The sequence below is a fragment of the Chrysemys picta genome, chromosome 1, assembly GCF_011386835.1.
Source record: "Chrysemys picta bellii isolate R12L10 chromosome 1, ASM1138683v2, whole genome shotgun sequence".
NCBI classification, from domain to species: Eukaryota; Metazoa; Chordata; order Testudines; family Emydidae; genus Chrysemys; species Chrysemys picta.
Genome location: NC_088791.1, coordinates 26101087 through 26122906, shown reverse-complemented (window position 1 = coordinate 26122906; position 21820 = coordinate 26101087). Strand labels below are relative to the sequence as shown.

General features: G+C 41.8%; 1 protein-coding gene across 3 annotated transcripts; it reads right to left on the bottom strand.

The window, feature by feature from the left end:
• Positions 1-726: 726 nt before the first annotated feature.
• Positions 727-18936, bottom strand: ARMC10 (armadillo repeat containing 10). Of its 3 annotated transcripts, XM_042859367.2 has the most exons (7): positions 18537-18923; positions 15776-15921; positions 14119-14253; positions 10521-10697; positions 8552-8623; positions 3147-3335; positions 889-1059 (listed from the first exon to the last, which is right to left on the bottom strand). In XM_042859367.2, exons 1-7 carry the CDS (start codon positions 18778-18780, stop codon positions 1039-1041), a joined length of 984 nt encoding a protein of 327 aa, XP_042715301.2. In that variant the 5' UTR covers positions 18781-18923; the 3' UTR covers positions 889-1038. The 3 variants fall into 3 exon arrangements, with proteins under 3 accessions (XP_005305849.2, XP_042715302.2, XP_042715301.2); XM_005305792.5 differs by having other exon boundaries at positions 727-3335; positions 18537-18936; XM_042859368.2 differs by lacking the exon at positions 14119-14253 and having other exon boundaries at positions 727-3335; positions 18537-18906.
• Positions 18937-21820: the final 2884 nt, after the last annotated feature.

The following is a 21820-nucleotide window of genomic DNA, read 5'->3' as shown; positions in this document are numbered from 1 at the left end:
GAGCATGTCTGTGCTATGGGTGGCACAGCTGCAGCAGCATAGTGCAGGTACTTCCTACATCAACCGAAGGGTTTTTCCATCAATGTAGATAATCCCTGCCACCTTCTCTTCCCTCCTCGTGAAGAGCCTCTGTATGCACATACCCTCATTTTCCCCTGGCACTATAACATTCAGGATGTTCTAGATCCTTTTGTATACTCATACATCGCCAACTTCCCAGAAAGAATACCACATGGACAACTGCAGTACCACTTCACAATCTCTAAAGTCAGCAGTTAGATGCTCTAGAGTAGGAAAAATATACCAGCACAGACCACCTCTCTCCACTCAAGTCAGTCTGCTGTCAGCAATCCCCTGTGAACATGCACTCTGTGCTCTTCTGCACCCTTGTGATCCAGTAATTGGCCAGAATCCACATGTTGGCAACACGCAAGTTTCTCTCCATTTAGCAATCAAGGTATTTGTGCGGTCAGTTCCACACCTCCATGCTGTGTGGTTTTGGGGACACCCCATAAATCTGCCCTTCCACCACACCAGAGCTATTGCCTCATTTCCTGCCCCCTTCGCAGCCGCAACCCCTATACCTGCTCCCCTTGAAGTCCTTGGTTTTCAGTTCCCCTCCACCTGATACAACAAAACTTTTGGCTAGACTCCCTGCTGACCATTCTGCTATGTTCAAAGTAAACCTCCCCATAAAATAAAAACAGCAGCTTGTAGCAAGCAACATGCATTATTAAATCTTTATTATACAGGTGTACAAAGATTTGGACTGGAACCACCCATGGTGGGTAGTTCACCAGGGCCATGGCAGTGGCACATTCGGATGACTGAGGCAAACATGAAGTGGATGCATAGAAACCTGCTCCCATTTTTTCTGTTTTGGTGCATGCTCACTACAATCCTTCCAGACCACATCTACACAAGTGAAGAGGTGAACATGTTCTTAAATACCATTCTCAATTTGGGTCTCAAAGATTTAGTAGGTGCCATGCAATACTTTGGGTAAAACTCAGACAGATTATTTTGATCTGCATCACATCAATAATTCAGGCTCTCGCTCTGTGCAAAAAACAAACAAAAAAAAATCTAAAAAATTTTGAAACAGGCCTGTTATTTTCAGGCCTCTCTCTACATCCTCTAGCTCAAATGGCCCCACATTTGGGTCACTAACCCTACTTTGCAGTCTTCCAGGGCACACCAGATTTCAGAGGAATCTGACTAAGCATATCAATTTTAGAGGACTTAGAAAGTTTGACCTTTAAACTACAATGGTGCTCCTGCACCACTATACAACAATCCCTGCTCCAAAGAGCTCACAGACTAATTGACATGATGGATGCGTGCAGTTTGTGCATACACTGGGATACATTGACAGAGTTGTGGAGTGTAGGGAGATTGGGGTGTACTGGCAGAGATCAGGGGTGCTGCACTTCCCTCACTGGAGCCTCCCAACCTCTCTCTCATCCCCATATAACTCCCTCCCAGGAAGCATTCACATGTCTACTCCCCCCTCCCCACCCAAAAAAAAAACAACAACAACAACAAACCTGCCACCCATGACTCAAACTGTAGCAACCTCTTTTTTGTCTTAGGTGGGGGCTTGTGATTTACTTATCCTTGGCTATGTTAATTGAAGGGGAGTGCACAGCCATCAATCTTAATGAGGTCTGAGTTATCCAGTCATTAGTACCACCCAGTTTAACAGTATAAGGCAGCAAAAGGAAACAGTTATTTTTTTGGAGGGGAGGTCTGTAACTCAAGAACCCCTTGGTCAAATGACTCCAAGTTATGGTCACTAACACTACCCTGTGCCCCCATGAGCACACCAAATTTCAAAGCCATTTGAATAACACTTCTAATTTTAGAGCACTTTCAAGAATTGAGCTATAAAGCATATAAAAAGGGCAGAAATGTTTTTCTGTGTCAGTGCATTTGCACTGTAAATATACATTCTTAATACCACTCATTTTGGGCTCCCTAAGACTTAGTGGGTGCCAGGCACTAGCTTGTGTAAAACTCAGACAGATTATTTTGACCCACATCAACAGTTTTACCCTAGCTCTGTGCAAAAAAAAAAACAAAAATACCATTTTTCAAAATGGTAACTTTCTGGGGCTTATATCTCCACATCAATAACCATGCCCTTCACCGCCCAAGGCACACCAAATTTCAGAGGAATCCAACTAAGCATGTTGATTTTAAAGGATATAGAAAGGCTGACCTTTAAACAAAAGTCAAGATGCAACCTTAACTATAGTGACACAACTGTGCCACTATAATTCTTTGCTCAGGGATTTTTAGTGGCCTTGTTTCAGCACAAGATATTTTCTACTACATGTTCTACATTCTATATTCAAAGTATCTGCATTTGTTTTTTGAGTTGATACACTTTGCAATTAAAAGGGTAATATAATGCTTATAAGCTACTTATTAAATTTGTTTCTTGTTCCCTTCAAAAGCTGTTTATATAATTTGACTAATCTCATTATGCTTTCATCCAAGTAATAATGTGGGGATTCATTTTACTTAATAGATGTTCCAGTATTTCCCTGCAAGTGTATAGTAAAGTTAATAGAATTACATAACTAAAATTTAAATGGCCTAACCTTTCTTAAAGTGACAAATTCAGTGCTCAAAATCTATCACACATTACAGCCTACAGTGAATGTTTACCGCTGCATGATAAATGAAAATGCTGTTTGCAACATTAACAGGTCACTTTAAGGTTCACTTTTTTAAAAGTTGACCTCACTGTTTCAGAACTTACTGTAAGTTTGAAATGGAAATATTTCCATGCCCCAAAGCGTCTTTCCTCTATCATGTACACACACTAGTTCTGTGTAGGAGACTGTCAGTACTAAACAGACTATTGTTTTACATTACTCTGAAAGAGAATCTCTTACACACTGTGTATTAAATGCATTGTAAGCTGTCTTGCTTACAGTCATGTAATAGTGCTCAGCAAAATAAGAGCAGTGTGTTAAACTTCACTTTCAAGAAAGGAAATTCATTTTAGCATTGAATATGAACACTTTCTATTACTGTAATTTACCAGAGTATCTGGTCTTAGTATCTCCTCTTAGTTGTGTTATTATTTTAGCAACTTGTTCTTTCACTTCTGTATCATGGTGATGCAATAAACATACCAGTTTCTTAGTATATTGGGTAGAATGCCCACAGAGCAGAGAAAAAACTGAATCTTCACTGTACTGATCCTGGGTAATGATGCCCTCTTCATTTTTCATATTCTCATTCAAATTTGCGGCAAACATCAGGGCTCTAAGTAGAATCTCTTTGTTTATGCAGTTGTCAAAAAGTGAAAGCAATGATGGTGCCTATGACATTAAATACATAAAAGTAATGCTTAATCATCAATTGAGAAGTAAATGTGTAAAGAATTCCTGATGTAACCCCCCCTCAAACACCAATGATTTTTAAAAAATAAAAAATATTGATACACAAACCAGACAGCTTCCAACTAACACTCACTAAAATAGAAACCTTACATATATATTCATTACAGCTACCATGTGCTATAAAAGCATGTGAAAGACTGGCAAGGACTGCACATTTTTCCTTTTGGAAAAAACTGGCTTGTGTTTTGCAACCTGACATATGCTTTGTAGACTGAATCTTTAGAATGTGGTTGTCTGGAAAATTCCCATTTTCATTTATAAGAACTGGAATACGGTTTTCATTCTGAATGGTACACCTCTACCCCGATATAACACGATCCGATATAACATGAATTTGGATATAACACAATAAAGCAGCATTCCGGGGGGGGGGGGGGGGGGGGGGGAGAGTTGCGCACTCTGGTGGATCAAAGCAAGTTCGATATAACACGGTTTCACCTATAACATGGTAAGATTTTTTGGCTCCCGAGGACAGTGTTATATCGGGGTAGAGGTGTATTTCAGTTGCCTCAAACAGTGACTGAATGTCAAGTATTTAGAAAGCGTTTTAAAGTGCAGACAGGATAAAGATATAATTTTGATATCCTAAAGACTGACCTTGGCTACTCAAATATTGGTTCAGGTAAAAATCAGGGGAAAGACCAAATACAGTTAACTTTTTAATTTAGTTTTCAAAAATTTAGCCTAAGCATGTAATCACAACTACATACTACTACCCTAATTTGAAGGGCTATCAAAAGGTACCGGATTGACAACTCTGCACTGGTGTGTGCTTATTAACAGATCTGACACAAAATGGGCAGTGGCAGTGCCAGTTTCTCCATCCTGCCCCTGCCAATGAGATGTCATCTAGACATTGAGGCTCTGATCCTGCAAACATGCACATTGAGTTCAGTGGGACTACTTACGTGCTTAAAGTTAGGCACATATGTATTTGGAGGATCACAGGAACAGTCCTTGAATCCATAGGCACTGATCCCCTGGGTACTCCAAAATGGTGGGTGCTCAGCACCCACCGGCAGCTCCCCTATCAGACCTTTCCCTCCCCCTAGCACCTCCCGTCCACTGGCGGCCCTGCCAATCAGTGCCTCCCCATCCCCCCCCCTCCCAGCACCTCCCACCCTCAGCGGGCAGGAGGTGCTGGGGAGAGAAGCGAGAACTGGGTATGCTCAGGGGAGGTGGCGGGAAGAGGTGGGTCAGGAAGAGGCAGGGGCCTTGGGTGAAGGGGTGGAGTGGGGGGTGGGACCTGGGGCAGAGCCGGGGGACGGGGGCGGAGGAGCACCCCCCGGCACATTAGAAAGTCGGCGTCTATAACCTCTACAGTGACTGTCACCAAGGTTGCTAATTTATGTTGATTTATGGAGCATGTCCACTGGGACTGGACTGAGATGGATAAATTCATTTCGCATACATTATACTGATGTTCTTAAGTGGACAGTCAGTTTAATTTTTTTTTAAATTCTTACTTATGTTGTTAAGAATGCTTTAGATTATTTAAACTGATTATTTTAAAAGTCAAGAGTGCTTTACACTTATTTGCCCTTTTCATTTTGGATGAAAAGAAGAGTCATTTTTTCTTTAAGGTTCTAAGGTATTAGCATCATGTTACAACATTTGGGAGGCAAACACTGAATACAAATATTTATTTGTTGGAAGGAGGTAAACATTGTTTTTAGTTAATGGAAACATTTTTGTTGGTCTCAGGTTTTATACAAGCTTGTTTATACATCTGCTTCATTTTTGGCTCATATTTGACCTTACAATGTCCCTTGAAAAGGCTGGAGTGCAAAGTCAGATGAAGTGGAAGTTCATCAAGAACGAAAGTCCACTTTTTTTTTTTTTTACTTTGACCTACTGCTTATATCCTAATAATGGAGCTGTGGTAAGACATGGTATCTGTAGGGCAGCAGATTGGCTGTTTGTGCCTGCGACTCCCACAAAGGGGTTTTAAAATGGGAGTACTGAAACCAAATATTCTGATGTCTTATTTTGTTTTGAGAAGCTCATTTGAGAGTAAAAAACAGTACAGCTAAAAGGCAACTTGAAGTGGTTTAGATTTCATTTGTTACCAGATCGACATTCTTTTACATATAGCTGAAATGGATGCAACCACCAGGTGCTGAAAGGTAAAGTACTTCATGTTCTAAAGACCTCCGGACAGTGGCAGATTAGCCACTGGGCCAACAGGGCCTGTGCCCAGGGGTCCTGGCCAATTGGGGTGTCCCCAAGCCCCGACCCGCTCTGTCCACCCGCCTGGCGCTCCTGCAGGAGTGCTGGGTGGGCAGAGCAGGACAAGCCCCCACGCCCCAGCCCCATTTCCCTGGTAGGAGCGCCAGGAGGAGGGACGGGGAGACTGCAGGTGGAAGGGGCCCCCACTTGCTCTCGTCCAGGGCCCCACAAATCCATAATCCGCCTTTGCCTTGGGAGCTGCACTGGGAGGGGTACTGTGTTCATAAAGATGTCTTATCAAAACAGTACATCTGTGAATAGAGATGTTTTGTGTATAGTGCATTTTCTACCTTTCTCAGCTGCAAAAGTTATGACAGCTGAGACAACAGTTGTTGAGAAAGTGAGGATAATTTGCAATGTTGGATGCATCTGAAATGATTTGCAGCACATCCTCAGGCCATATGTTCCTTTTGTAGATGAATATAGATGAAAAGTGGCAGTTGGCTATATTATTTTATGTCTCATGTATGAGCAGCAACTAATGCCCTCGTTTTGTGGGAAGGGATGGAGAGAAACTGCTTCTGCAAACTGCCACTATCATTCTGCATTATATACAGGAAGCATGACCAACAGTGGCCATATGGTGAACATGTTAACCATGCATATGGGTGAATCTTCATATGTGAATGTGATCTCTCTGATATAGAACGACCTAGAAGAGGCTTATGCTTTTAGCTACCGTTCCTGGTTTCAGCTTGCTTTGGCTATGTAAAGTAAAATTCCAGCATTAAATGTACAGCTATTTAAGAAGAACAGGAGTACTTGTGGCACCTTAGAGACTAACAAATTTATTAGAGCATAAGCTTTCGTGGACTACAGCCCACTTCTTCGGATGCATATAGAATGGAACATATATTGAGGAGATATATATACACACATACAGAGAGCATAAACAGGTGGGAGTTGTCTTACCAACTCTGAGAGGCCAATTAATTAAGAGAAAAAAAAACTTTTGAAGTGATAATCAAGCTAGCCCAGTACAGACAGTTTGATAATAAGTGTGAGAGTACTTACAAGGGGAGATAGAGTCAATGTTTGTAATGGCTCAGCCATTCCCAGTCCTTATTCAAACCGGAGTTGATTGTGTCTAGTTTGCATATCAATTCTAGCTCAGCAGTCTCTCGTCGGAGTCTGTTATTGAAGTTTTTCTGTTGTAATATAGCCACCCGCAGGTCTGTCACTGAATGACCAGACAGGTTAAAGTGTTCTCCCACTGGTTTTTGAGTATTTTGATTCCTGATGTCAGATTTGTGTCCATTAATTCTTTTGCGTAGAGACTGTCCGGTTTGGCCAATGTACATGGCAGAGGGGCATTGCTGGCACATGATGGCATATATCACATTGGTAGATGTGCAGGTGAACGAGCCCCTGATGGTATGGCTGATGTGATTAGGTCCTATGATGATGTCACTTGAATAGATATGTGGACAGAGTTGGCATCGGGGTTTGTTACAAGGATAGGTTCCTGGGTTAGTGGTTTTGTTCAGTGATGTGTGGTTGCTGGTGAGTATTTGCTTTAGGTTGGGGGGTTGTCTGTAAGCGAGGACAGGTCTGTCTCCCAAGATCTGTGAGAGTAAAGGATCATCTTTCAGGATAGGTTGTAGATCTCTGATGCGCTGGAGAGGTTTTAGTTGGGGGCTGAAGGTGACAGCTAGTGGTGTTCTGTTATTTTCTTTGTTGGGCCTGTCTTGTAGGAGGTGACTTCTGGGTACTCGTCTGGCTCTGTCAATCTGTTTTTTCACTTCAGCAGGTGGGTATTGTAGTTTTAAGAAGGCTTGATAGAGATCTTGTAGGTGCTTGTCTCTATCCGAGGGATTGGAGCAAATACGGTTATATCTTAGAGCTTGGCTGTAGACAATGGATCGTGTGGTGTGTCTTGGATGGAAGCTGGAGGCATGTAGGTAAGTGTAGTGGTCAGTAGGTTTCCGGTATAGGGTGGTATTTATGTGACCATCGCTTATTAGCACAGTAGTGTCCAGGAAATGGACCGCTTGTGTGGATTGATCTAGGCTGAGGTTGATGGTGGGATGGAAATTATTGAAATCATGGTGAAATTCCTCAAGGGCTTCTTTTCCATGGGTCCAGATGATGAAGATGTCATCAATGTAGCGCAAGTAGAGTAGGGGCGTTAGAACAACGCTTCCTTAGCTCTCGTCCCCTAAGTCAGCCATAAAAATGTTGGCATATTGTGGGGCCATGCGGGTACCCATAGCAGTGCCGCTGACTTGAAGGTATATATTGTCCCCAAATGTGAAATAGTTGTGGGTGAGGACAAAATCACAAAGTTCAGCCACCAGGTTAGCTGTGACATTATCAGGGATACTGTTCCTGATAGCTTGTAGTTCATCTTTGTGTGGAATATTGGTGTAGAGGGCTTCTACGTCCATAGTGGCCAGGATGGTGTTTTCTGGAAGATCACCGATGGATTGTAGTTTCCTCAGGAAGTCAGTGGTGTCTCGAAGATAGCTGGGAGTGCTGGTAGCGTAGGGTCTTAGGACAGAGTCTACATAACCAGACAAGCCTGATGTTAGGGTGCCAATGCCTGAGATGATGGGGCGTCCAGGATATCCAGGTTTATTGGTCTTGGGTAGCAAATAGAATACCCCTGGTCGGGGTTCTAGGCATGTGTCTGTACAGATTTGTTCCTGTGCTTTGTCAGCGAGTTTTTTTAGCAGATGGTGTAGTTTCTTTAGGTAATCCTCAGTGGGATCAGAGGATAATGGCCTGTAGAATGTGGTGTTAGAGAGTTGTCTAGCAGCCTCAATATATATCAATATATATATCTCCTCAATATATGTTCCATTCTATATGCATACAATTTGAAGTGTAGATTAAATAAGAGCATCATGAACTTTTGTACTAAAATGTTCAGCACTGAAGCAATTTGAAAATGGCAAAAGTCTTACTTGAGCACTGAAAAGGTGTCTTGTCATGGCTGGGTTTGCAGATAAGTTCACAAGTACTTTCAGAACTTGAATCTGAAATGAGGAACATAATAGTTCACATGGAAAAACTCTTAAAATAAGGGGAGGAGAATCCTAAATCTCACTGTCTCTTTCACCAGTGCCTTCCCTCCTCCCTATAACTTTGCATGAAACAGTCTCCCTACCAGAATTTGCCACACTATCACCCTCTAATTCCACATAAAGATTAACTTCTTCAGTGACGTCCACAAGAAAAGAGCCACCCTCCACCCCACGTCTAAGCTTCTTGTGTCTCCTTGCTTTCTCTGCATCTGTAAGCTCTTTGGTTCCGGGACTGTCTTCATTTACTGCTTTTGAACAGAGAGAAGCAAAGTGTCAGCCTTTAACAATTAATTCATTGTAGCTAAAGCAACTGAGGAGGAAAAATACTGCAGGAGCAAATTCTGCATGTGAAGCGGAGTAGCGATCGGAGTGAAACTGGTAAGCTGGGCTGTACTGCTTCTTTGGAAGCAGTGAACCTGGGAATACTGCAAGTGTCTAGCAGAAGGGGCTGGACACTCTAGGAGATACTCAGAGGGATCAGGGGCTGGAGTGTGCCCATCACTAACCTGTAGAGAGACAGTGAGGCTTGCATAGGCCTGGGGGGCGGGGAGTATTTATGTTGCCCATGGCGGATGGATTTGGGGATACAGCAGGCACAGTCAAGGCTTCCTCATGCTAAGGGCAGTTGGTAGCAAGGTGCCTCACAACCCTGGGTACCCCCGGGAAGCATCACAAGGAGAAGAAAAGATTCACATTATTCCTGGTAGTAATTTACAAATATACATTTTTTTCTTTTTTCAAATACCACTAAGAAGCGGTATCTTCTACATGTGCACACAGGTCTTCTATTAGCATTGGGACTATGACAAAAATTCAGATGAGCCTATACTCATAGTAATTATGGTCACAGACATACAGAAGACTTTTCTTCTGTAAGTCAAAGGGCAAATTTCAGCTCTCAGATCCACAAGATGGCTGTTGACTGTGATGACCTACTCTCCCTGAATACACAACTTCCAGGAGAGCCATATTATAAACAGATATATTAGATAAAGAACAACAGAGTTAAGATCACCATGTGATTCTGAGAGCAAACCCTTGCTCACTATCCCCAGAGAGATTCATGCAACAGTGGAGCCCTCCACATGCAGATCTCCTTTGCCCTGTGCTGGAGTGGTGGTGATCTCCTACCTCCATGGCACTATGTACTTAGTGGGATCCTATAGAGGGGGCTCATTTGTTTTGGGGTGGTGCATTCCACAGGCAGAGAAGGGATGAATGGAGCTTTATTTCCCACAGCAGCACCACAGAGATTAGCTAGGAAAGGTAATAAAGCTTGTGGTATTATTATCTGTTCCATGCTCTCCCCATCTCTGTGCAGGGCCAACACCCTTTATAATGGGGTCCATGGGGCAGTTGAAACTATGAGAGCCACTGATAGCATGACTCCATTTTCCCCGATAGGTCATATAGTGGAAGGGGGTGGTGGGGTTTCTAGAGCCAGTGCAAAGGCACAGGACTGCTGTGTGGATGGCTCTGATCTCCTATAGCATCCAGCAATACGGGGGCAAAAACAAGCCTCCATCTCCAGAGAGGGTGAATACCCCACCCTGGGAATGATTTGGGGTGAGAAACTCTGCAAGAAGATCCTTGTGAAGTAATTTTCCCTCCTGTGGGAATTTCCATTGGAGAGGACAATAGAGAAATGTTTGCAAGTCCTTTACACATTCTCCACTAGTTATAGCTACTGAACTGTAAAATTGTTTTTCTTTAAAAAAAAAAAAAAAATACACCACAGAGTACCTTAGAAACTGATGGATTAAAAAAAGAAAGCAAATCTAAACTGGAAGACATCTCAGTCAAAGTTAAGCAGCTTGGTATCTGGTTATGATAGTACAGTAAACAGTACCTGTGTCCTTTCATTTCCTTCTGAAAGCAAATGAAGAAAGCACGGAATTGCATTTGTCATCATATGGTGGTAGTCATTGGTAACAGACATATTTGTTAATAATCTAAGTTCAGCTAGCTGCAGATCAGAGTTCAAAGGTGATAACTCAATCTCCTTACAGACTTGTAAAATGTATACCTTAAAGAACAGAAAAAGAAATGGTTAAATGTACAATTTGTTGATCCAGCCAAAGAAGTTCACAGTTAACATCCCAATGTCAGTAGTCACGATGGCTCAAAATCATGATTCCCAGAAGCAAGAGGATACATAAATAAAACAATGTATAATCAGTCTCATCTTTGATCAAGAACACGTAAATAAGGCACTAGCAGCTAAATAAGCTACGTTAAGTTTTAGCAGAAACTATAATTAAAGGAATACTATCAATTTGATTTTTTTGTAAAGACTAGTTTTTAAAAAAAAAATCAGTTTTCTGATAGAGCTACCTTTAGACAATTTGTTCTGATTTAAACAAAAAAATACCTGCTCCTCTACATAAATTTACAAGGGCCTTTTAGACAGGCCCAAAGTAACATCACTGAATGGCTCTGTCAGACTATGCATTCATATGATTCCCACCCCATAGTATCTGAACACACCCCCTACACCAGTATTTAAAAACTGGAACTAAAATGTCTCTTCCTTCCCACCCCACAAGAAATAGGTACCTGTAACTGAATTGCTTACAGGGTTTTGTGTATTTGTATATGTGATAAATTTATGGAGGCAAAGCTAGGCAGAAGAAATGAGTTTTGCATTTAGTTGCAAAAATGGTTAGTTACATGGTCATTCTTATCTCTTGTAGCAGTGAAAGTCCTCCATCTCCACTTACTGATCAATAGTTTCCATTTACAATGGAACATAGCTTTTGTAAGGGTTCATGGTTGTAGAGGGATAGGTTTGACTATTAGGACTTGTACTGGACTCTGTATTTAGTGGGGAGCCAGTGCAGAGTGGAGTACTGAGGTGATCTGTTAACAGCAACCTATGTTGCTAAGCAAATGGGCTGCTATATTTTGTACCAATGGGAGCTTATTCAGGATGTGGGATTTGTTCCTAGAGAAGAGTTGCAATAATTAAACCTGGATCACTCTGGTCAGGTCTGAGTCTGAATGGATCAGACACAATCTTCTGGCCTGTTAGAAGTAAAAGAGGCTGTTCTTGCTACCATGGCTATTTGGGCATCCAATAGCACTGAAGAATCATAAACAACCCCAAGTCCACAAACTGATTTAACAATCAGAACTGATCAGACTATGTAGACAAAAATGTTTAAATGGAAAAAAAATTAAAATGTTCATGAAATAGTTTTTCTATTTTCTAACCAACTCTAATAATGGGGAAGTTAAAGAGGAGGCACACCCCTTTTCCTGTCAGCATTTCTTCAGTCTTGCCAGAGTTCAACTTTAGCCAGCTGCTGATTTCAGATAAACATCAGAAAGCTGAGAGATTGTGCTGTTAAGATTTGACGTAAAGGAGATATAGAATGGATTGATGTGTGAGTGTTGCTGGGACTTGGGAGAGTTGGCAAGACAACAGAGGTTCAACTGAGATATTGAACGGTATATGGATTCAGTAGGGAAGGAATTTGGGGATGAAGTCTAGCAATGACCATCTGCATTTGGAGTGAGACTAATTGTTTTGGCCTGTTTCTGTTGTTTCTTAGAAACAGGACCATAGTATATGGTAATCAATGGCATCAAATGCTGTAAATAGGTCCAGCAAGATAGTACAGGCAGGAGGATGTCAGCCATCAAAGGAGCAGCTAGTTCTGTCATTGTCCTGACCTCAAGCCTGACTGAGAGGGATCCCATTTTCAGTGAGCTGACAGATGGCTTTGGAGACTTTTTGCTAGCTTTTTGATTGGATAAAACACAAGGTATGTGTGTTTGTGTTAGACACTAGGTGATAGTTTGCAAGGTCTCTAACACTGAGCAATCTTTTTTTAGTAATGGTTGGACTATTGCATGTAGTAATGTGTGTGATAAATTACAAAAGGAGGAATTAAGAATCTTGGTTAGTTAGGGGCTCAAAGTGTTTTCTACTCTTACCACCCAGAAAAGGCAGGCATCAGTCACAGGTGTTGGCCTCAGATACCATCAGTGCTTTTGACTACTTGTGTGAATGGGCCAAATTCTTGAAAGACTGATTGAAGGATGTTGCTCTCTGCTTGTTCTCAGTACCTATCAGGTACATGATCTCTCTGAAATTATTTCTTGCAGTAAGCGTTGCTGTGTTCGAAGGTTGAATGGAGGCAATCTGGTCTTAAGAGAACAATTTATGGTCCAAAAAAGTTATGCCAGGCATGACTTTGCTATCTCCATGGCAGAGGAAAGAGAGAATCCCTTTGCCTCCTTCATGCCAATAGCACAGATTAGTAAAAATTTCTTGTTTCTGAGTGTCTCCATCAAACCATTATCTCCACCCCCAATATTTGGAGTTTTTTTCCTTCCTGCTCTTTTTTTACAGGCTGAACTACGATAATATGTAGATTGCCAGCTTGGAGAATGTGTGTTGGTGATGGTGTGTCTATAGCAGTAGTCAAGGAATGGTTGAATTGCTTTACCAAGTCATATACTTTTATTGACCTCTTTGCTGGGTAAAGTTTTCTTTAAGTAAACTCTGGAATTTGGGAGGGTACAAGAATTTCTTAAGTGGACCAGAGCAGTGCTTTCCTTTTGTCCTATGAAAGGAATAGTTATTTTTCAGGAAGTGGGCTGATCAAGATATAGGGGTAGCTGTGTTTCTTATGCCTGAGGATCTAATCTACAGCATGGACACCTGTGTGTGTAGAAACCAGGGACTATATTTTTGGGCCCACACACCTTCCTCCTCTGCCTCTCTGCAGATGCCTACTTGCTGCCTCTTCATTTTCAGCTCCTTGCTGAAAGAGAATTCCTGGATTGCTTTCTGGGGAAGAGAGTGCATGCTAGTGCAAGAGACAAGTGCAATTGAGTATCAACAAAGGAGTGACACAGTCTCTATACAGGAGTGTTGTAAAGTGCACAAAATAAAACTGACAAATCTTCTGACTCATCTCTTTCAGTTATAGTAGTCCCACTTATTACTTGTAACCACAGTAGGTATAAAATTTTCAGAAGAAAATGTGAGTCTCAAACTGACTTTATCCCTTTAAATTTTTGCATTTGTATTATTTAAAAAGCAGAACTATTTCTGTATTTCTGAATGGATTTTATAATATATATTTGAGATTGAATTTAGAATAATAATCCTGACACCATCTGATATCTTTTTTCCTCCTTTGAACATTGGTATCAAGTTAATTTTCTTTCTAGTCCTCTGGAACCTGCCTGGTTCTCTAAAATGCTTTAGAACTAATTGCTAGTGGTTCAATAAATGTGTTAGCTATTTCTCTTGGCCTTAGGGTTTAAAGATCATTTGGATCTGCTGATTTGTATATATTCATGTTCTCCAAATATTGCTGCATGATCCTTTTAATCAATAGCTATACTGAAAGGTCTTTAATATTTCCTAGCTGTCCATACTTCATTTTGTTGTTCGATTTTGTCTCCGTTATGGTGCCTTTTAGTAAACTTACCTTTATCTCTTCTTGATTTTTAACATTCATACTCAAGTTATTAAGTGTGTTTAGTGCTTTTTCTTTAACTTTGGGAATGGAATTTGAGAGCATCTTTCCAATAACAGAAAGGCCATCCAAATTTCGAATTATATCCTAAAAGATAAACAGATACATATGTAAGATATTACAGCTAATCTTAAACCAAATGGGAGTTCTGCCTCACTAAAGCTTTCAGGATCTGGTCTCTGATATTTAAGGAGAGAATATCAGCAGTTTAATATTATTTTTTTATATACCAGCCTATACAAAATAAATATGCACAACATTCATTGTGAAACTTTGGTGCCAATTTATAGTACCTAGTTACTTTATCTCCAAATAATTTTTTTCATAGATAAAATGAGAACAAATAGGATAGATACATGTTTCTGCAGGGTCACTCCTAAAATTCTCAAATCTTGTAAAACTATCCGAATTAAGAAAGCTTTGCTCACTTCTAGAATTGTAAAGAAGCATCAGTTATGTTTTGTTTAATCCAACTTAAACAATTACTTGATGTTTCTCATTTAGTGTAATAAAATATGCCATCAATAGGCCATATTTTGGCTTTGGATACACTATTTCCATTGAAATCAGTGGGAGCCCTGCTTAAACATTTGAGGCTAGAATATGGCCTAATATCTGAAAAGAGCAAAATATCTCTATTATTCAAGCCCTCTATGTCAGAATTCCCCTTTGAATTCAGTAGGATTTCAGCATGCAGGTTTGCAGAACCAGGTTGAATATTACAGTTAGCAGGTTCTAAAATTTAGCTTATTTTCCATATATTTACAAAGTTCAAATGCTCTTAAAAATATATTACTCCTCCTGCCACAACCCTACTTCCTCCTCCCCAAAACTGAACTCAACAACACTGTTTTAATTCTCCTTATAAAAAATATCTCAGGACCTCATGACATCCCAGTCATCTTAGTAGAGATCTGGGGGAATAAATATTTTTAGTAAGAAATAATATTTTTAGTTTCTCATTAGAAGACAGAGAATAATTGAGAAACTATGGTTACAATTATGAGAAATACCTCAACAAGAGAAGTGTGGAAGCTTGAAAATTAACCCTTTATGGATACAGGAAAACATGCATCTCCCAAAGAAATTTGTCGTATTGAATTCCCAGTCAAAGGAATACCCTGATAGCAGAGGGGTTAGACTTAGCAAATTTCAGGCCTGATAATGGGAGTTGCAGGTGCTCAGCACCTCTCAGATCAAACTCTTCAGTTGACACTGTAAGATTGTTAGTGATAATGCACATATATAATAGCACTTTGAAAATATGAAGCTCTGTAACAACATTAATTATGCTAATAACAGCCCAGTAAAGTAGTTATTCTTATATCTATTGTAATGATGGGGAAATTAAGGCAGAGAGATTAAATGACTTAAATGAGGTCATGTTGCCCAGATCCTCAAAGTTATTTAAGTGCCTAACTCCCTTTTAAATCCATGGAAGTTAGGCACCTAAATACCTTTGAGGATCTGGGTGATAGTCACTAAATTAGGATTAGAACACAGGAGCTTCTAGCTCTCGAGCTCATACTTACTCCTCTGCAAAATGCAGTCTCATTTTCTATACTGGCTCACTTTGAAATACAATTGCTTTCTTTAGAACATGACTTACTTGATTTACAGAGAAGGCAGCACTGTTGCTGAGAGTGACCAAGGCTTGTTCTTGAATTAACGGATCATCTGTGAGCTCAAGCAAATGAATAAGTTTCTGTAGATGATGGGCATCCAGGTTACTGGGTGATTTTGGAAGATCGGTGTCTGCCAAGGTTTAAAAATTAAAACAAATTATTTCAAATCAACTTTGAAACATTTCACTGAACCAACACACATAACACTTTTTACAGAGCTGTGTTATAGCCACATACTTATGGATAGCATGTCAGTTGTAGGCCACATAATCCTAGGATTCACTGATCCACTATGATATTATGGCAGAGTCACTGCAATACCAGTTAAGGCTGGGTTCTATTTTGCATTTAAAGCAGGATTTCAATATATATATATTTTAAAAGATTGCATCTGCCCCAATTTTTCAGCTTGTAATCTGAGTAAAGCCTGATTTTTTTTTGAGGATTTTCAAGTAAATCTGTTAGTTTCTGATTTCTAGTCAGTTAAAAAAATCTTTTAAAAAAATTAACTTTCTGAGTTGCAGGACTTTGAGCCCCTCTAGTTTCAAAACTTCAAAGTGTAGAAAGTAAAAAAAATTGTGAGAGCGTGGCTATGTAATTATTTTGCTAATTCACAAAGAAATAATTCTATTAATTATTCACCATAACTGGATCCTTATTCATTGCAATTATCCAACGGAGATTTTTTTTTTTTTTGTCTGCTACGTCCATTTCTGACATGGAATGCGGCAACTTTTTTGGACAATTTAGGAGAAGAGTAGAAATTTTGACTTATATCTCCAGTAATATTCCTCCCAGAATTGGGGGCTAACCTGGTGAATGAAGAAAATGCTAGTCCAGGGGCATCTGATCTGAACTGATGATCTTTGATAAAGAAACAGTTGCTGTGTTAAGGTTACTGTTCTTCATGAAGACACTGAGCCAACTGAAGAGCTCTGCTTCTAAGTCAGCTAAACACAAGAGTGTCATACAGTACCTGGTCTTCAGGAAAGCAAACACTACTAATGTCAAAGTTCATGATCAGCCAGATCAGGAGTGAAGCTCTTGAACTGGCTAAACGGTTTTATGAAGACCAGGATCTGTGATAAAGAAAGGGGGACTGTAATAAATACTAAGATTTTGTGAAACTGACCAGCTCGCTCAGAAGAGATTCTTGAAGAGATTCTCTCTTGATTTATTAACATTATACCTCATTAATGAGTCCTTATGAGCAATAGTTAGCCATTGAATATGACAAAGGTTGTTTTTTTTTAAAAGGTCTTGGACAACTCTAAAATTTCCAAACTTAAGTGCCTGAAGTTAGGCATCTAACTCCAGATATAGGTCCTGATCATGCAATGAGATCTCCATGGAGGATTCCTGTGCATTTGTGGACCTCCATTGACTTGAATGGCTCCACACAAGGGCAGGTATCTGCCTAAGTAGATTCAGTAGCAGAATCAGGGCTTTAGCCACTTTAAGAAAGAAAAAAAAAAGACACTGATTTTCAGTATTGAGTAACTACAGATCCTACTGACTTTTGCCAGACTGGTGGCAGTGTAAACTGAAAGTCATGCATAAAAAAAGATTTCACAACAAATACTGCCTTGTTGCACCCTCAGTAGGTTGCAATTATTCTGAACCCTATTTTCCTAAATTTTTACCAATATCAATTATGCTATCTGTAAATAGTGGCTCATCAGCATCAAACTACAAAAAATGGCAAGATAGTTTAGTATTTCAATTGAGACGGTGACCAAAGTGTAACCTGAAATTCTTATGAAAAACAGAGCTCAGGAAACAACCACTGCAATCCTATTGGACAGAAGCTGGACAAATCTAGACTCACATTAGAAATGGCAAAACATTTTCTACAGGTGTCCAATGCAGTCCCAGTCTGTTTCTTTCATCATTATCAATACTTTAAAGACTGTTATCAGACTGTGAAGATCCAAAAGTTGGTTAACTTCTTTATATTATTGGTTGCAAAATGCATTCTTCCGCTCCCTCATAAAAAATGCTTCAACGTTCTTCCATTTGAAACAAAAGTTGAAGATTATGACATCCAAAAGCTAGCCTGCAAAAAATTTTCCTTACTATACCCATCTGTGCTTTTATCAGTTACGGGGCTACATAAATCATTAACAATGGAACAGTGGGCAAGCAAGATACCCAATAAAGCACTTTCAAAAAGGCAACTGATAAGAGTCATGATTTCAAGGGAGTCTAGTCAGCTTTTAAAAATATAATACATCAATAAGAGTCGTTTTGAAGTTTCAATCCATTAGGGCCAGATTTATAAAGGTATTTAGGTGCCTAAAGTTTCAGATAGTAAATCCAGATCTAATCAAACTGACCTATTCAAATAGTCTGAAGAAGACTATGATCTGTAAAAATAAATGCTACTTGGGTGAAAAAGAGATGTAGAGCAGGGCTGGATCCCTAACAGAGACTTCACTGGCTGCATTACTGTCAGGATACTAGGAAATGCTAACATACAATAACCCCAAAGAGTAAAAAAATAACCCCCCTTTCCTACCCACACAACTCTCCCCTCTCTTCTGTCACGCCATCTTTGGAGGGTCACATCACCTAATGCGTCAGGCAGTGTTGCTACAAAGCCTAGTTTTATCGGCGATACAAATGTTTACATACTCTCCGGTGTGTGTGAATAACTAACTGTGTTTTGGAGAAAGCCCCTGCTAGTGGGCGGGAGGTCGGAGGTGCACTGCCCAGTCTGCCGGTCTAAGCCCCGCTGCAGCTCACCTGACTGGAGGTTGGAGGGTCCCCCCCAGGCAAGGCTGGACAGGACAGAAAGCCCGGACACCCGAGGCAGCAAACTGCCCCCTGGGGCTGACCCATCCCTAGCGCTAGCGGCTCCTTCTGTCCCGGCTGCGGCTCCCGCCCTCCTGCTCCTGGCCAGCCTGTAAACACAATAGCACGCGCCAGCGCCCAGCACGAGCCCCGCCGCCACCCCAGCTCTCGCCGCCGCCCCCCTGGCCTCCCCCATGGCCTTCTGGTGCTCGTCCCCTGGGAGCACTAGGGCAATGCCAGGCTGAGGCGGGCCCAAGCGCCCGTTTCACAGCCGCGGGACGCGCCCCATCCCAGCCCGGCGGAAACGGGACACTTCGTTCCCCCTCCCCTCTGACCTCTGCCTCCCTACGCTGACGTGCTGCTCCACCGCCCCTCCCCCAGCTCGCACAGCGCAGGCGGGGCCAGCCAGGCGCTGTAGCAATCTGCGCACACCCGGGGGGTTTGTGGGGTCCCTCCCCGCCAGCGCTCGTGGCGGAGAGCGGTGTCGGGGCGCTGGGGCTTCCCGTGGGCCCCCGCAGGAGCGCCTGGCGGGCGCGCGGAGGGGGCCGATGCCTCTTTGCTAATCCGCCACTGTCCACACCCAAAACCTTCCTCTCTACTGCACACCCCAAGTGATGGTCCGCCACTCCCCAGCCTAATAAGCACATCAGGAGAAGTACCTCAGATGTGGACATGATCCATTATATTTAAATGCTAACAAAAATGTGGGCATGATTGGAAACTAAAACCAGCCACCCAAAAATCTCATGAGGGCATCTGATTTGATTTAATTTCAAGCCTAGTCATGTGCAGTCCCCCTCCCCCATCACAGATTATAAACTCTTTGGGGCATGGACCTTCTTTTTATTCTGTTTACACAGCACAATAGGATCCTGATCAGTGACTGGGGCTCCTACGTGCTACCACAATACAAATAACATTTTCAAGGTAGCTCTTACTTAAAAACTCCAACAATAATAATCTCCACAAAAGAAGAGGGTGGGAGATTATCTCCAAATGGGAGAGAGATTCCAATCAGTTATAAGAGAGAAAAATGGTAGTAACAGCTCCACTATCACCTCTTCATTTTTCACTCAGCCCTTCTTCAAAACATGAAAACTAGCTGAAGCTAAGCAGATACTGTTACAGGTTTTTGAAGTTTATGAACAAAACTACTACTACTATATACACCTCTACCCTGATAGAATGCAACCCGATATAACATGAATCCAGATATAATGCGGTAAAGCAGTGCTCCGGGGGGGCGGAGCCGCGCACTCCGGCGGATCAAAGCAAGTTCGATATAATGCGGTTTCACCTATAACGCAGTAAGATTTTTTGGCTCCCGAGGACAGCATTATATCGAGGTAGAGGTGTAGTAATAACCAGCTCCTGAACAGCAATTTTTGACAGATCTCAAAGCACTTTACAAAGGAGGGCAGCATCATTATCCACATTTTATAGATGGGGAAATGGGACTTGTCGTAGGTCACCCAGGAGCCAAACTGGGACTAGAATACTAATTTTCTGAGTCTCAATCCTATGCTGGATCCAGTAGGCCACATTAACACCTTCTGGCTAAGAATCCCCTAGTACTTCACAAATATTAATTAATCTGCACTATAACCTTGTGAGCTAGGTCAGAGGTTCTCAAACTGTGGTCCGTGAGCTCCATTCAGGTGATCCGCGGATAGTTACCTCTAAAGTGCGTGCTTGGGTGGCTGCACACAAGAGAATGAAGAGCCACCCACCTAATTAGTGGAGCCGCGCAGGCATGGCTCCACTAATTAGGTGCCTGGACCCTGGAGAAGACGCACATGTAAGGTGAGGTGGTGACCTTGGAGGGAATAGGGGATAGATGGGAGGGGGAAGTGGGATGAGAAGAGGGGGTGGAGGGAATTTGGGATGTGCAGGGCTGAGAAAAAGGCGACTTTCCCCAGCTCCAAGGCAACGGCTGCTATGGAGAGATGGCCCTCCTTCCCAGCCTCAGCTCTGTGGCTGCTGTGTCGGGGGAGAGACCCTCCTCCTTCCCAGCCCCAGATCAGGGGCTGCCACAGCAGGGGAGAGAAGAAGAGACCCCCACCTTCTTCCCAGCCCCAGCTTGGGGGCTGCCGCGGCCAGGGACAGAGGGCACATCCATCTCATTAGAAAGATAAGACTACTGATATTAAAATATGAGTTGTGTGCTTTTATTTGTAGAACAAAAAAAGTTAATTATTATTAAGTTTTTTTTTATTTAGCACTTTTATCCAAAGCGCTTTACGATAGTTAGCTAATGGGACAAACAACAAGTGGTCCGATGAGACCCTCGGCAATTTTCAAGTGGTCCACGAAAGAAAAAAAGTTTGAGAGCCACTGATCTAGTCAGTTACAAAATAAGAGTTTAGATCCTGTTTCTATTTTTGGGGTGGTTTTTTTTATGGTGTTTGCACTGAAAAAAATGCAACTTTAACAAACCGTGGTCATAGCTTTTGAACTAAAAAATCACAACTTTTTTACAGCCATAGTAATTAATTAATAAGTAAAGATAAGTTGAAATCAGAGGCAAGGCAAGGATGTGGTGTTACACATGTTACACATACACCTAATGTAATTTTATGAGTATTTTTATTAAAATTCTGTCCATAGCTTTTAAAAAAATGGTTAGACATGTCTGCTTTCAGAAAATTTAAAACCATCAGTTCTGAAGACAGTGCAGAAGGGTGGCAATACCGCGATCCCCATTGCATCTTCCTTTTGGGTCAGAATCTCTAATTTGAGAAACGCTGGTCTCCCCCCCGTGAAATCTGGCCTTTTGTGTGCATTTACCCTATATTATACAGATTTCACGGGGGGAAGACCAGATTTCAAGGTCCATGGTGCCTTTTTCATTGCCGAGAATTTGGTAGGGCCCAAGCAATGTGGTCTGGATGAGAAATTCAGTGGTGCGTAGCAATGATCTGTATGGATGGGGGCTGTATGGAGGCTCATGAGTAAGGCTGCGAATCATTCACGGAAGTCACGGCTTCCGTGACTTTCCATGACCTCAATGAATTTTACAGAGCTGGTGCAGCTGACTCCAGGACCACCCCAGCAGCTGGTCCCCAGGGCTGCCCTGGAGCAGCGGTCTGGGACTGGCGGTGGCAGCAGCGGCGGGGCCCTGCCCCCCCCCCCCCCCCAGCCCGGAGCAGCGGGGCTCGAGGCTTCCTTGCTCAGAATGGCGGTGGTGGCAGTCTTCCGTCTTTACCTCCCAGCAGATAAGATTTAGTTACAGGTAT

Excerpts from the sequence above, each read along its gene's own strand:
- ARMC10 (XM_005305792.5), bottom strand. The coding sequence starts at position 18,780 with ATGGGGGAGGCCAGGGGGGCGGCGGCGAGAGCTGGGGTGGCGGCGGGG. Across the intron at positions 14,254-15,775 it reads CTGCCTTCTCTGTAAATCAA|GATATAATTCGAAATTTGGA; the intron begins GTAAGTCATGTT and ends TTTATCTTTTAG. Across the intron at positions 10,698-14,118 it reads AAAATCAAGAAGAGATAAAG|GTATACATTTTACAAGTCTG; the intron begins GTAAGTTTACTA and ends CTGTTCTTTAAG.